Genomic DNA, 16,721 nt, shown 5'->3' with positions numbered 1-16,721 from the left:
TGCGACTGAGTAGAGGAAGTATAGGTCTCTGTGGAACAAAAAAGGGGCGTTTCCCAATTTTTGGGCTTTTGGGGCAATTTTCAAACTGGAATTAGGAGTTTGTAACCATCCAATCAAAAAAATAAGGAAGTCCTGAAAAGGCATACATCGTTATTTTTTAACACCTATTTCAGTTTGAAAACGCCCCAAAATTGAGAAATGCCTCTTTTTGTTTTGTAGAAACCTCCTTTTCAAAAATGCATTTGGGAATTGCCCCTTAAATTTGAGCCATTCAAACAAAGAGGTGGAAAAACAACTATTTCAGTTTGAAAATGGCCCCAAATTGGGGAACGCCTCATTTTGTTCTGCAAAGACCCCAGTTTCAAGTAGAGGTGAGGACTAGGGCTGTCACAATTATTAAATAATCATCTTACCGCGATAGTTTGACCTCATTGCGATAATTTCAGATCACCGCAATTATTGCACATCTCTTTAAAAACACAAGGGGGTGCTGCTGCGCCTGTATAAACAAGACCGTATGTAATGGTGCTCCTTGACTGACAGTGTAACGCGATACATTGCAAGGCCATTTAATGGAAAAACAGGATTTAAAGAAATGCTGCAAAACTTTGATACGCAGTACAAACATACATTTCCAAAACAGTATTTCCAAATTTTGGGAAGTGAAGGATGCTATTCTTAAGGATCTGTAAGGAATAGATTTTTGTTGCAGCTACTACAGACTAGAGGTCTTCTCGGGTCCAAAGAAATGTACCCGACCCGAAATGACCCGAAATACCCGAACCCGACGTGCATAAATAAAAATGTTTTAAAGAAAGACCCGACCCGAGACAAACTTGAGAAAATTAGACCCGAGTCCGACCCGAGCTAGTGAAATTTTTTTTAACCCGACTGGAACCGAATGTAAACGGCACTGACCTGTGTGCATTCTGCATACCCACGCGCAGCAGTCAGACAGAAAGAAACTCCGGTGGCCTTGCAACCAATTTGGCGAGCTGCTCCGTTCGTTTTACTTTGTTATCTGACGACGACACCAACGTAACCGCTAAAATGTACATTTATAATTGACTGACATGTTTGTCTCAACGAAAATGAACCTTCCGACAACCACACAATGTCGCAAGCGCTCTTGGCAAACAGATGAGAGGTTTGAAAAGGACATTGACGCACACAGGCCAGAGAGTTCGGGTCCGTTCAGAAAAAACACATTCATTTTTAAATTACCCGAGACCCGATACCGCTATTATTGTACCCGACCCGTGTCCGAGGCACATGTGAAACTTTTAGACCCGAACCCGATCGGGTCTCGGGTCGGACCTCGGGTTTTCGGATCCAAGTGGACCCGTGAAGACCTCTACTACAGACATGTGGTCCAGTACTAAAATGACCTTAGTAGGATTGGCTACTATTTAAGACCTGTACTGGTATAGTCTGTTTATTTTGATTGCATTTTTATTTTCAGTTATTTTTTATTTGAAATGACTTTATTGTGTTTATTTCTTATAAAGAATTTTCGGTTTTGAAATATATTCATTAAATAAATCATTTGAAATATTTGTATTAATATTTACTGCCAGTTAAACCTTGCAAAATATTTAATTTAAATAATCACAACAATGTGTGAAAATTATTTCATTAACAAAACAAAAAAAATAGAAGAATTAAACGGCAAAACCCTAAAACAGGCAATTAATCGTCATAATCGCCAAAGTTCTAAAATAGGCAACTAATCGTCACAATCACCACAATTTATTATTCAATTAACCGTCAGCCAAATTTCATAATCGTGACAGCCCTAGTGGGGACTAATTTGCATGTTCATTGAACCGTGTATATTAACTCTTTCACCGCCATTGACGACATATCTCGTCAATTAAGACAAAACGCTTCCCCGCCAATGACGAGATTTTTCGTCTTTCCGCAATACCGCTATTATCCAAAAGCCGTAATCCAAATACCGCAACTTTTTAAAGCCGGAAGTATTGCCCTATGGCAAGCGGCTGCATGTCCGTGTCTGTTTTAAAGATCGCTCTGAATGGGAACTCTATGAAAAGTCCGTCACAAAAATGGAATTATCTCTGCTTTTTGCTCAAAATGTGGTGTTTTTGCAGAAACCTACCCATATTCAAAAGCTGATTACAAAAGAACCACTGAAGGTAGGATGAAACGTTTTTTTTTTTTTTTTTTTGAAAGCAGAGGGTCTGTTCTTTCATTTGGTATATTGTATGTTTATATATTTTCTGGAAGGCATTAAACTTTGGTGAAAATCATGAAAAACGCTGACTGGCAACTTTTCTTTTTAAACGCTGGCGGTGAAAGAGTTAAATGAGGCAAGGGTGTAGAGTTACATTCAAGTGGTTTTAAAGCATGAAGAAATTACTGTCACATGAAAAACTTACACATATGTTATGATAATGGTCCAAAATGAGTTTTTAAATAATAAAATTATTGAATACATGGGGACTTTAAATAATATAAGGGCACCATGTGAAAGAACAAAAAAAAACATTTTATTCCCCGTTTCGTAAAAAGCGAACAGTCTAAAAACACCCTTAGTGGTAAATAAAAGTGAAATTACTGAACACATCTGCACATTCCACTTTACACCTATTTTTGACATCATTCACAAGTACGCTGACTGTGATTGGTCATTCAAAATGTCTATCCGAAAAGCCTGCAGTCCTCTGCTATGATAAACTCCAACATGACCCAGACTTTATGCCTACGGTCAAGTGCCAGTTTGCAAAACACTGTGAAAGCATCACATCTGACCCCTTATTTTCAAGGGCTGTTGCCATTGGGCTCATCAGCAGCTGTTGTATATCTGCCATCCCATCACAGAAAAAGGCTAGCATAGAGTAAAAAGCCCAATTTGCGCAGACAGCGATTAAACAGATAAAGGTCACAGATCAAACTCACAATATGTAAAAATTGTATGCACATCCGCCAATGTGTAAAGTGCACTGATGTGATTAGTCTGCGATTTCAGAAGCTGTCAGAAGCGATAAGAGGTCCTGACCTTCATTAATTCATTGTTACAGCTCATAGTCACTGTTTAGGTCCCTATATTATTTGCACAATCATGGTCAGTTGGAGAAAGAGATGAGCAGTTGTACTCCTTTGCAAAGCCACAAGAGGGAGCATATTAGGTCCATATATGAGCTGATGTTGTTTAAATCTTACATAGGTATTGTCCTCAATCTATTGACTACACTCTAAAAAACAAACGGTGCTATATAGCACCAAAACAGTTGCTTTGGATCGTAACGATAGAAGAACCATTTTTAGTGCCATATAGCACCGGTGAAGAACCAGTGAAGCACCAGTGAAGCACCAGTGAAGCACCTGTGTAGAACCATATAGTGCTATGTAGAACCATATGTGGTGCTATATGGCCCCTATATGGTTCTACACTGGTGCTTCACTGGTGCTTCACTGGTGCTTCACTGGTTCTTCACCGGTGCTATATGGCACTAAATGGTTCTTCTATCGTTACGATCCAAAGCAATTGTTTTGGTGCTATATAGCACCGTTTGTTTTTTTAGAGTGTATACCAAAAAAGCTTTTACATTTACGCATCTGGCAGATGCTTAATCCAAAACCGAACCCATGCATGACCTTTGGGTTGCTAATGCAATGCCCTACCAACTCAAACTCAAGCTACAGGAATATTAAAGGTGCATTCGTATAACCCGAGTCGATCTTACCTCACATTGTCATGCTTCTGAATGTAGATCTTGTGAAACATCATATCCTCCTGTTTGGCATTTATGTCGGCTTTCATCTCCATGGCGACGTGTCGAGGAAGCACAGAGAGAAGGAGGCGTTCCTGAAATTGATGACAATGGTGGGGGAGAAAGGGAGGATAGAGTAAATACATACAGTATGGTAAGGATAAGTGACGTTCAATGACGGGCAGTCTCCTTAACAGAGAGCCTGATCATCTGTTTATCTACTCGAGCCATCTCCTCCTGCTGAGACATGTAGTGAGTGACAACACAACAACAGACAGTGATGTCTCACATGCTTCTTCTCAATATGTGCACCATACTGTGTGAGGAGAGATTAAAACCAGAACAACGTAGAACATTTCATTTCTTCTACTACAGCCTAAATTAAAAGCACTGTGGTGATGCAACACCAATTTTGATGTGAGAGTGACTAATGTGGGAGTGATCAGGTGATTTATATACAGTACATGACACGGGACGCGGATACATACATGCACACATGTACATATGGCAATTATGCATGACAAGTCTTCACGCTGAGCCTCAGATTTCTCAAATGTAAACACATTTGGCCGAGGTACTCTTGATAGTTTTCTCACCTGTTGCTGGTTTTCTCTTTGTGAGTGCAGTCGGGCTTGAATACATTCTCTGGTCTCCTGGAAAGCCTGTCGCTGCGAGCCCTCCGCTGGGTAATGCGTGCACACTCCGACTATATTAGTGCAGGAGAAGATCAGGACATTGGACACAAGCTGTGGACAAAAGCAAAATACAACTTAAACAATAGGGCCAAACATTTTTTGAATAGGGGAGAGAGGGGGCACAAATTTTTTTCAGAAAAACTTACTTTTAAAATTAATAAATATAGACAGAGATATATTTTTGCTGTGGTCAGTAAATCGCAAGTGTGGTCTATTAATACCAGGTGGAATAATTTCACTTTTGACAAAGGGAGTGAATTATTACTTTCGATCCCACCTGCAGGGACGAAAGTAACACACAGGTGGGTCAAAAGTAATGCAACAAAACAAGATTTTTGTGTAACACATGTTTTTATTAAATATACATTACTTTGACCTCGTTAATATGTTATTTATCTTTGTAAAAAATAATGAAATTACATTTTTCATTTTAAATTTCAGTTTTATCAAATGTTTCAAAAGCAACCAACACTACAAACTTAAATTGTTGAGAATAAAAAAATTTTGAAAATGAAATTAAATCAAATAATATACATTTTCAACATATACAACAGTATTAGCAGTGGGACGAAAGAAACAAGTGTAACTTTCGTCCCGACAGGATCTCCTCACATTTAAACACGATTTACTTTTATTAAAAAAAAAAACTCGAGAAGTTAAACTTCAGGATGCGTTAGAGCAGTGGTTCCCAAACTTTTTCAGCGTGTGGCCCCCCCTTGTGTACGGTGCATTCCTTCGCGGCCCCCCAAAGAAAATTTGTGACAAAAAACTGTTCTAAAACTCAACATTTTAATAAAAAAACTAAATTAAATTATACAAAAAAGTAGTGCTTTTGGATAGTAGCCTTACTTTTTTAGGTTTAATTACACAGAATTCATGATAAATTTATGTATTTTATAAAATGTCATAAAACTGGGGCCCCCCTGGCACCATCTCGCGGCCCCCCTGGGGGCCCCGGCCCCCAGTTTGAAAACCACTGCGTTAGAGCAATAAATAACCTGTAGATTGATCAGTATTGTAACACATGAAACGAAAAACACAACGGGTTATCAGAAAAAAATGATTGCTTTAGGTATTTACTTATCATAGTTGAAAACACCTTACTGGATCTACATGCGGAAAACGGTGAGTAAATAACGCGATATTTGTCAGGTCTGTCAAGGGTTTGTGTGCTAAAACGCTGTCATAGTTTGGGATGCAAATGTTATCAGGGTTTGGAAAAAATCACTTTCGTCCGACATAACTTTTGCCCTATAAATTAAAAATATATTTATTTATTTATATGTATGTATAATTATATTTATTTATTATATACAGCTGCAGAAAAAAATAAGAGACCTTTTTACCTTCAATCATAATTTCTACATGTATTTTGACCAGTTCAGAGACCTCTTTGTGCTGATTGGTTGGATAACAAGACCATGCTTCTCCCAAACTTAGTTAAATAAATAGCATTAAATTATACCTAAATACATAAATTCAAAACATGCATGTGCTTCCAGAAGAAGCATGTCAATCACTATCATATTTTTTTTCTTTGCTCTATTTGTAATACCATGCTATTTTTAATATCATGCAGTGTTACTTCACATCTTATTTTCATCATCACTATGTTTTAATTAGGGGATGTAAAATATGTAAATTTCGTAAAATAGAGATTATTTATAGGCACATCGCATATTTTTCATCTCGGCCTCGCTATTATTGGCACAAAAAAAGTCATTTTTAAAGTTTAACACTTTCCATGGTTTCAGTAAAAGACAGAAAATCTGCAAACCTAAAAATAGAATGTGTGATAAAAGACAAGCCAAGGCAAAACCAAAGCTGTTCAGTGTCAAGCAAATCAATTTATCTGGGTTAAAAAAACCCTCCTCCTTCTCTTTGACAGGCTAGGTCAGGATCAGGGCATCTTGACTCTTTTCAAACACTCACATTGAAGCAGCGGGGCCTGTTTCCTTATTATCTCCGTTTAAACCAAACTTTAAGCAGACATATCTCTTCCATGACCACAGGGACCAGGTCATAGCTCCACCCGTCCATTCAGCCTATGGTTTATTTGTTTTGTGTATGTGTGGATCGTGGAAATGGGTTTAGCAGTGAATGGTACACTGTAAAAAACAACCTATAGAATTTACTCAAAAAAATTGTTGTAACAATTTGCACTCACTTTGTTTGAGTAAATTATATCCTATATATTTGATTAAAAAGTACCTAAATTTAATTACTATGATAAAGTAAAAAAAAATAGGTAAGGTCTACCTATTTTTTTCATAACTAATTACTTATAAAAAAATGAATAACATTAACCCTATTGGTATTAAGGCACAGATCTATTAAATTATTATTAATAATGATAAGCCATTAAGAAACATTACATATTACTTATTCAGAGAGGGTTGAATAAGAAAATAGTCATGCACAAGATTGCATAAATTGCTTGCTTTATTGACCAAATAACATTCTGTAAACATTTAAAACTAATTATTGGACGTATAATAACCCCAATACATTTCAAGTGAAATACAACATATCATAGTTTTACATAAAGCTTCTTGAACATATTATTTCATAAAACAAAATAAACCAAGGCTTCATGAGATGTTAAAAACCATTAAAAGCAAGATTCCTAAATACTGTTCTTCACGTTATCATTAGAAAATTAAAGAAGACAATAATATGAGAGGAAAAACTGATCTCATTTACCTCAGTAGACTAGCATGCTATATCGATACAAACAAACATTTCAACTTCATTTAAAACTTATTAAGTGCAAAAATACAACTTCATATTATGCTATAACTCACAGTACACGTGCATAAAACATTGAACACTAACAAGAAGTACTTACATTCAATTTTAAGTGATTCAACTTCATATACAAGTCTCATATATAACATATGAACTCCGAAATACTTTTTTGAACAGACATTAAAAAGCGAAAGGCAACGTTAAGTATATATCCGTAAATGATAATAATAATAATAATAATAATAAAATGGCTTCATAAATGGATCCCTTCTAAAACAAAACTCAATATATTAACAGATAAATGCAAGAAAACTTTTACAGTAATTATCTAGCATCGACAGCTTTACAGTTGTTTGTTTGTCTGCTCGACGCCCTCCCGTCTGTATCGTACATCAACCGTCCGCTGCTCTCTCTCGTCACGTGGCTTGCTCAAGTTCAACCACTCATATTGAGCAGCTCCGCTGTTCACGAGATTCAGACATGTAAATAATGATAATGGAAGTTAATATTTTAATCATAAATATGGATATTTATTCGTATTCGCAGGTGCAAGAACTGGGCGATGTTTCATTCAAAGCTAACCTGACTGACATATTCTAACCTATCAATCTGTCAACAACAGAGACAGAGAAGCACGCAAATGACTAAACTTCTGGTAGATTTTACAGTTAACCAACTTAACATTTCCATTCATGATGATATCAACAAGTTAAACTTACCTGTCAACAAACCGCAGTTCTCCCGCCGATATGATATGAAAAAATGGTGACTCGAGTCCCGCCTGGATGTTGATTCATGCGCACTTTGCGGTGCTAAGGCCAATATTTTGGGGTATATGTTACTTATTTTTTTAGTATTGCAGTTATTACTGTTAAAGCGTAACTAAACCCCTGGTCAGAGGCTGACTCCACCCACTGCAATATTTGAAAAATGCAAGAAAAGTGGGCAGATCCCCACGGAGATAGAGGGGACGAACTAATGCTGCGTTCCAGGCAACCTGTAACCCGTAACTCACGACTTCAAAACCACGACTCACGACTTTGAACTGGGAGTACATCGATCTAGTACGAGTTCACGGGTGGGAAGTCACGGGTTTGACTGCCGTTCCAGAGCACTTTCACCGGTAGAAGGTTGTAAAAACACGAGTTACAGGCTGCCTGGAACGCATAAGGTCGTGAGTCGTGGTTTTGAAGTCGTAACTCACGAGTTTAAAAACCTGCCTGGAACGCACCATAAGCTCGTATCAAGCATAGGCTAGATGGCTCGTCCGCGCTGATGGCCAATTGAGTGGAACGTCCGCATTTTGGCGGCCATCTTAGGACAGGGCGCTCGCTCACTCGTAGCATTGAGTTTTAATGATGCAGGTACTTTTAAATGACCATAACTTGCTTAATTTTTTTACCGATTTTCAAACGGATTGGTTTGTTATAAACGTCAAAGATGTACCTATGACACTGAATACGTATACTAAAAATAAATAAAAAATTCATGAAACATGTTAAAGCATCCAGAATTATAGCCACGTTAATAACGTTTGTAAAAAACCAAACCGTTTGTAAATCCGTCAAGAATTCAGCAAGTTACGAGCATTTTAGTTGGCGTATGTCACTCACCTTCCGTCCACAGCAGCAGGGAGCAGCACTATGGCAGCACTGACCTAAGATGGCCGCCAAGTGACGACACAGCTGATTCCGCCTTGAGCCATCTAGCCTTTATATACATATCTATGGTATCAAGTGTGTGGTGAGATCGTAACAAGGGCGTGGTGAGCTTGAACCTGCTTACGTCACGAGTCATTTCTTGGACCCAACATCCAATAGGAAAATTCAACTGCAGTAGCCACCGTTCAACCTCAAGAGGGCAGCACTCAGACGTTTTTACACCATATATTGTAGTATTGAAACACTTTATATCCAAATGTCAAAAAACTTACTAAAATCAATGAACAGCACTAATAAAGCATCATTCTTACAGATCATTAACTAAAAAAAGTTGGTTTGGGGTTTAGTTACTCTTTAAAAATTGGATAGTGAAGGTAGAATATACCCATTATTTTTTATTTTACTTGCTAGCTTATATACTTAATTAAATTATAACTAATTTTCATGGGTTAAATTTAACACCCTCCAGAGTAATTTTTTACAGTGTAATTGGTACGGCACAGGCCGTGTTTCTCAGTCAGCCCCTTAGTTCACTTCTTTTTTCGAGGGCGCTCAATGCGAAGTTCGTCACAACATGTATGTAGCCCGTCGTGTGTGGTTCGTAATTTCAAAATATGTGTTCTGCGCATCGAGTGATCCTGTGTGCATCACGTGTCTTGTCAAAAAAGTGCCTGTTGGAGACGCATCTAAACGGTTTATGATAAAAGAGACGCTCGCGTTTGCCAGATACTCGCATAATCTCATGCGTAATCAGAGTTTAATGTTAAGGGAGTGTCTTGCGTGTATTTTGTGAACGTGAGCGTCTCTTTTATCATAAACGGTTTTGAAGTGTGTGCAGCAGGCACATATTTTGACAAAACACGTGATGCACATGGTTCACATGATGCAACAAACACATATTTTGAAAACACAAGCAACACACATGACACTCCGAACACTTATTTTGAATTTGCGCCTCTCAGATGAGTAGTCACGAGCCGCCACTGAGTTAGGGTACACCATAAAAAACTTTTTGGACTTGCATCTACTTGGATTTATTCATTTGGTCATTAGTTGTTTTAACTTTACATAAAAAACTTGAAATAAGTTTAACAAGAAGGTGCTTTTATCAAAAGAGAAAAATAAAACGGTTGTTGCCAACTGACTAGAACTGATTTGGAAATTTGGAAATGGATTTTTATTTGTGTATATATATCCCCAATCTGACAATGTCTCCCCATGTTTAATGCACATTTCCAAGCAATCATTTATCTACTCGAGGAGGACAACTTTGTTTATTACAGAAAGCATTTATTAGAGGACCAGATTTGCCTCACATCTGGTGTTAACAGGTGTGAGGTTAAAGTAATGACATTAAAAGGTCAAGCTTTAAGGCGCTTTACCCTTGTTTTTAAGAAGATGCTGGTGACAAAAGAAAATAAACTGACCAAAGTTATGATTAGAAATAGAGAAATATGTTTTCTCCCTGAGCAAAAAAAGCAATCAATTACAAATTCACTCTGTGCAAACTTTAAAAACAAGCCTCACGGACATAGGCAGTAAATAGAGCACTATAAACAAAGCACCAGACAATAAATAAAGCACCATTCACAAGACCATTTCGTTCAACTGCATTAAACCTTTGATGACAAAATGTTTAAGAAACTGCCCCATTGTTACATGGTAAATATTTTGGCCATTTGTCCCACACTGTGTATATATGGCAAAGAGCTACAGTAAATGACACTTAAGTATTTCTAATAAAGTACAACAGATATACAGCACAAGACGGCATAAGTACACTGCTTAACAAAATTATGGCGGTGAATTATTTTCCGAGGGGCACAAATTCAAAATATGTATCTGGAGTGTCATGGTTGTTGCTCATCAAGTTAAAATATGTTCGCTGCATCATGTGAACCATGCACATCATGCGTCATGTCAAAATACGTGCATACCGTACATGCGTCAAAAGGGTTTATAATAAAATAGACGCTCACGTTCACAAAATAATCGCAAAACACTTACTTAACACTAAACTCGTATTACACATGAGATTAAGGGGACACTCCACTTTTTTTGAAAATATGCTCATTTTCCATCTTCCCTAGAGACAAACATTTGATTTTTACCGTTTTGAAATCCATTCGGCTGATCTCCGGGTCTGATGGTATCACTTTTAGCATAGCTTAGCAAAATCCATTGAATCTGATTAGACCATTAGCATCGCCGTAACAAATAACCAAAGAGTTTCGATATTTTTCCTATTTAAAACTTGACTCTTCTGTAGCTACATCATGTACCAAGATCGACAAAAAATTAAAAGTTGCGATTTTCTAGGCACATATGGCTAGGAACTATACTCTCATTCTGGCGTAATAATCAAAGACGTTGCTGTTGTAACATGACTGCAGCAGGCGCAATGATATTACGCAGCACCTAAAAATAGTCCCCTGGTATTGAAAGTAACCAAGGGGACTATTTTCAGGCAGTGTGTATTACTACGCCTGCTGCAGCCATGTAACAGCAGCAAAGTCCTTGATTATTACGCCAGAATGAGAGTATAGTTCCTAGCCATATCTGCCTTGAAAATCGCAACTTTAAATTTTTTGTCGGTCTTACTACACAATGTAACTAAAGAAGAGTCAAGTTTTGAATAGGAAAAATATTGAAACTCTTTGGTTATTTTTTAGCGCGATGCTAATGGTCTAATCAGTTTCAATGGATTGGGCTAAGCTATGCTAAAAGTGCTAGCGCCAGACCCAGAGATTAGCTGAATGGTTTCCAAAATGGTAAAAATCAAATGTTTAACTTTAAGTGAGTATCTGACAGACGTGAGCATCTTTTTTATCATAAACGCCTTCGAAGCGGCTGCAGCAGACATGTATTTTGACATGACATGTGATACACATAAGTTTACATGCCGTGCCGATAAGTTTACACATAAGTTTACATTTGGCTGATCTATTTGTTAGAGGCCACTACCTTAAAGATGTAATGAGTCACAAAGACTGAAAGCAAAAGGAAAGGACTGCTTGTGTACCCATTGCAGTATCACGGCAACTATGAGTGCCATTTCATTTCAGCCAAGTTAACTTCTGCTGATTAAATATGTGATATTGGGCCATAATATTATCTTAGGGTAGCAGCCACAGTGTAGTGTTGCTTGTCTGTCTGCGGTATTGAATGAAGCATTCCAGTTGTGCCATAGAAACAAACACACACGATTTAGATAAGACCGCCAGTCCGCAAAGCAAATATTCAAAAGCATTAACCCTCGCTATTAATACAACAATACGGTTTCATGTTCCGCAATGGCCTTATTAGGAACCTGGCAAACCCCAAATGTGAGGGCACATGAAAAAGCAGTTTATTTTGCGCTGTAGGAATGCGATGATCCAACAGCTATGAAAGGGGTAGGAAAATATATGTATAATCCAACCTGCCATCTTTACATATATATTCATGTTGTGCAGTTGGTGTATATATTTAATTTATTCACATTGTGCAAAAGTAAGGGGACGATGGGCGAATAATGGCTCCAATCACTTTCTGTCAAGGCCCAAAAAATGCTAACTTTCCAAACTTGCCAGTATGATGGCTACTGCCACTGAAGACGTGAGATGTGTCCTAACCAAGTAAGTATGATGCAATGTAGTAAAAAAACTTGTATACAAGCAATGTGTTTATACCACAGTTGTGCAGTTCACCTGCATGCCAGGATCCACTTGCATACCAGCTGTTAAACAGAATACAAACACCACTTGCAAACAACAGACATGATGCAAGCTCAGGTCAATATGAAACATAGACCAGTAGTATATGAGCACAAAAAAGCATTCAAAGAGCTCCTCCAAATACCATACTATATGTTATTTCCTCACAGCAATGTCATGACAATAGAGCAGTTGAATGTTAGCCGGAGACGAGATTCTGAAACAGTCTGTATTATAGTTTATAGCATTATTTCAACAAGGTGAGGAGAAGTGATAAAGTATGGATTGTAGTTGAAACATTTTGCTAAAACAATTATGTAGTAAGAGTAATTTTCTAAAATGTTGCAGGCCAACAGGTGGGCCCAAGGTCTTAAAACACATTTATTTGTAAATATCCTATAAACCTGAAAAAAACTTGCCAAACTATATTGGTAAAATGGTCTGGGAATGTAGATTTCATATTTCAAACCCATTTGATTATAGAAATTGTATAGTGACAGTCATTTTGTTAAATTTCACTCACCCCATAGGAATAATTATATATTTATAACACTAATACCCTATAAACTTGAAATAATCTTGACAAACTATATTGTTGGAAAGCTCTGGGAATGTAGTTTTCATATTTCAAAGCCATTTGATGATAGAAAATTTGTAGTGACAATAATTTTGTTAATTGTCACTGACCCTGTAGGAGTAAATATGAATTTGTATGTATTCATAATTCTAATATTATTCAAATAAATTGATGAATCTTCAAAAATTTTGACAAACTATATACCGTTGGAAAGCTCTAGGAATGTAGTTTTCATATTTCAAAACCTTTTTGCATTTAAAACCATGCAGAGACAGTCATTTATTGATTTGTGACAAGACAATGCAGCTATTCATTGACACCTAGTGGCCTTCGTTGGTAAAACCACTAAAAGTGTTCCAGAAACCTCATTTTTTGTGTTTTTACTTGAAATTTGGTTCAGAACTAGTTGAGACTTGTGCCTTTTTGTTGTGGTGTTTTGGGAGTAAAACATTTGAATTTTTATATACATTTGATAAGAGAGTATATACTTTATTGCATTATTTTTATTATTTCAAATCAATTTTAACTATTTTTTTTAATATTCATTACTTCAAACACTTCAGTAAAAAAAAAAAACTTTAAAACAAGACCAAGATTTTGCTTTTAGACCAAAGAATGCCAGAGTAGTAATTTGAAGGTGCATATCACATTTTCAAAGGTTTAAAGTATTCTTATGGAAGTCAGTGGGGTACACAAATGATTTGGTTAAAAAAAATTCTTAAAATATCTTCCTTCGTATTCATCAGAACAAAGAAATTTATACAGGTTTGTAACAACATGAGGGTGAGTAAATGATGACAGACTTTTCATTTTTGGGTAAACTCTCCCTTTAAGTACAGTAAATGTTTGATTAATTTTTGGGAAAAATACCTAATATTATATTAGATACTTGCATTACAGTAAATATTAAAGCTGTCTGTCTTAATGTCAATCAAACCATATAAAAAAAAAGAATAAAGTTAAACATATATATTTTCCTAAAGTTTTGCTTTTGAACCCTCAAAATTGACTTTGCAGACTCTATCAACTTTAAACAGGTGTAGCTCTGTCATTTTTTGTCATATTCCTACAAATCATACACAAATAACTCATTTTTAAAAATCATTCAGACTCGTTTTGCCAGCATGGGTCACCTATCTGCATTTGCACAGTTGCACATCTGTGCTCCTAGAAATTTGGGAATTCTGATCCCAAATACAGCAGGCTTTCTAAAGCCTAAATCTAATAATAAACATAACAGGGCCATAAAAAAGTCTTCATGCATATTTTACGAATATGATTATTACAATCACAATAAAACCCAGCCAACTTGCAACTCATTTTCTATACAATACAGCAATCAATCATGCCGGGGCAATGACACGGATACAGCTGTCATCCCTGCTCCACAACACAGCCGTGAAGACGCATGGCTGTCTGATTGTGTTTACAGAATTGTACTCCCTCAGACGGCATAAACTGTAACTAGGGAACAGGCAAAGCACAGCAAAACATCATTTCCCAAAGATTAACAAATGCTGGTGGTATCATAAAAGTCCCAAAGAGCAAAACATGATAAAAGTCAGTATTTGTTTAAAAGTGAATTCCCCAGCCCCAACCCCCTGTTTTCCCCAAACCCGACTCAACCTGTTGATTCTGATAGTTTTGTTAATCAAGATCATTTATTATAGCATGTTAAAATTGTTACTTTGCAGGTGTGATCAAAAATGTGCCATTTTGGGTGTGTACTTTTAAATGCAAATGATCTGCACTAAACTGCAGTGCCGTTGTTCGGTCAGTGCAGATTAAGGGACGGTATTATCCCCTTCTGACATCACAAGGGGAGCCACATTTCAAATCCTTATTTTTTTACATGCTTGCAGAGAATGGTTTAGCAAAAGTTACTGGGTTGATCTTTTTCACATTTTCTAGGTTAATAGAAGCACTGAGGACCCAATTATACCACTTAAACATGAAAAAAAGATGGATTTTCAAGATATGTCCCCTTTAAAGAATGATCATGTGACTTAGAGGCTGTTTACACTTGGCATTAACATGCGTTTTCGTCGATCGGATCACAAGTGGACGACGTTAATGCCAGGTGTAAACGGTGTTCAAAACGTTTTGAGCTCGTCCACTTTCGACCACTTTCAACCACATCCAGAGGTAGTCAAAACCACTTTCGATCGGATCGCTTTGGAGTTGCGGAACGCAAATGTGGTTGAATGTGTTCGAACAGCCACACGCGACCGCCTTCTCTTTGCCTATTTATCTAATCTGAGGTATTAAACACAAATTTTACGTCTTTTTTTTATACTTCTGGCGTGAACATACGGTGAACAGCGCTATTTTAGCGTTTCATTGATAAAACTACTGCGGGTGTTCTAGTTTCGTTTTGAAAGCGTGAAAGTTGCGCGATCCTATTTCATCAATTGCGCTAAAAATTCATAGAAAGCTCCAACATATAAACGTACAAAACTCTCTGCAGCATGTATACTTGCTAAACAAGCAGCGGACTCTGACATAATATTAGTTTGTGTCCATATAAACTCATAATTACTCCCGCACGCGTTTGAATGACAGCAGAGAGACTCGCCCACCGTCTCACGGACCATCCCCTCACAGTATTCAGGACAGAAGCGGTCGAAAGTGGACAAAAGAGACGGATTTAAATACCAGGTGTAAACGTAATGTCTCTCGTCCACTTGTGATACGATCGATGAAAACACATCTTAATACCAAGTGTAAACAGCCCCTGATATGCATGTCAGGTGCTTTGTAAATGCATGAATAAAAAACATTTTCATAGCGGTTTGGCAATATATTCGTTTTCCAATCTGCCTGAAAAAGCATGAGAGTTTCTGCGAATTGATGTTTCAATTTAAAATTTTAATTTAAGGTAATGGAAACGCAACTACTGAGATGATTTGTCATGTCAGTTGACCCCTCATGATTGAAAGATCATGGCTTTACACTCCTCATATGGGATTTTACTTTGATGACATTTTTCAATAAAAACTGAGTCATCCATGTCTTTTCTCGTTGTGTTTATACACACTTCTCCCTTAGTGCTGTGACCTCTCAGATTTCTCTCATGGCGAAACCAACACCGACAACTGTGTGATGATCCATGATCGGTCGGAGTCTGAAAGGCCCCTAAATGTCACATTCTGAGTCACACCTTTGAAGAGAGCCACTAGGGCCACTGACAAAAAAAGAATAGAAAGCATTTTTAATATTTCATCCTTCACATCAAAACAAATAAGGCACATGTATATTTTAAATATAGCCACTGCAAACCGCAGCCACATGTGTCTCTGGGCTTTGGTAGCTCTTTGATGTCAGTAGTGAGCTTTAAATCCAATTTCCCTTTGCAGCTTGCAAGCAAGATGCAAATGTTTCAATACACAAAAAGACATGACACCCAATAAATGTCTTACTTAGCAGACATGAAGTATTGTGGTGCATCAAACAATTGTATGTAAAAGTTTACAGAAACAGATCACTTGCAGGGTAAACTCAGAATATGTAAACATTTTAGCATTAGAATACATGCTAAAATAGTCTCTGTTTAATGTGTGGGCACAACTAAGCCATTTGTGAACTCTGACTTAATGAGAAGTATAAACAAC

General features: G+C 37.1%; 2 protein-coding genes across 3 annotated transcripts in view; both read right to left on the bottom strand.

The window, feature by feature from the left end:
• Nucleotides 1–16,721, bottom strand: part of adcy5 (adenylate cyclase 5) — a 124,951-nt gene that overhangs the window by 62,359 nt on the left and 45,871 nt on the right. For both annotated transcript variants that reach the window (XM_065251989.1, XM_065251990.1), the window contains exons 3-4: nucleotides 4,331–4,480; nucleotides 3,708–3,829 (exon numbers count right to left, since the gene is read on the bottom strand). In XM_065251989.1, coding sequence (XP_065108061.1) covers nucleotides 3,708–3,829; nucleotides 4,331–4,480 — 272 coding nt within the window. The remainder of the gene's footprint in view (nucleotides 1–3,707; nucleotides 3,830–4,330; nucleotides 4,481–16,721) is intronic.
• Nucleotides 1–16,721, bottom strand: part of hspbap1 (hspb associated protein 1) — a 464,289-nt gene that overhangs the window by 444,304 nt on the left and 3,264 nt on the right. The gene's annotated exons all lie outside the window — the stretch shown is intronic.

Source organism: Paramisgurnus dabryanus, chromosome 15 (genome assembly GCF_030506205.2).
Source record: "Paramisgurnus dabryanus chromosome 15, PD_genome_1.1, whole genome shotgun sequence".
NCBI classification, from domain to species: domain Eukaryota; kingdom Metazoa; phylum Chordata; class Actinopteri; order Cypriniformes; family Cobitidae; genus Paramisgurnus; species Paramisgurnus dabryanus.
Note: the sequence above shows the minus strand (reverse complement) of the source record. Positions and strands in the feature narration are given on the sequence as shown.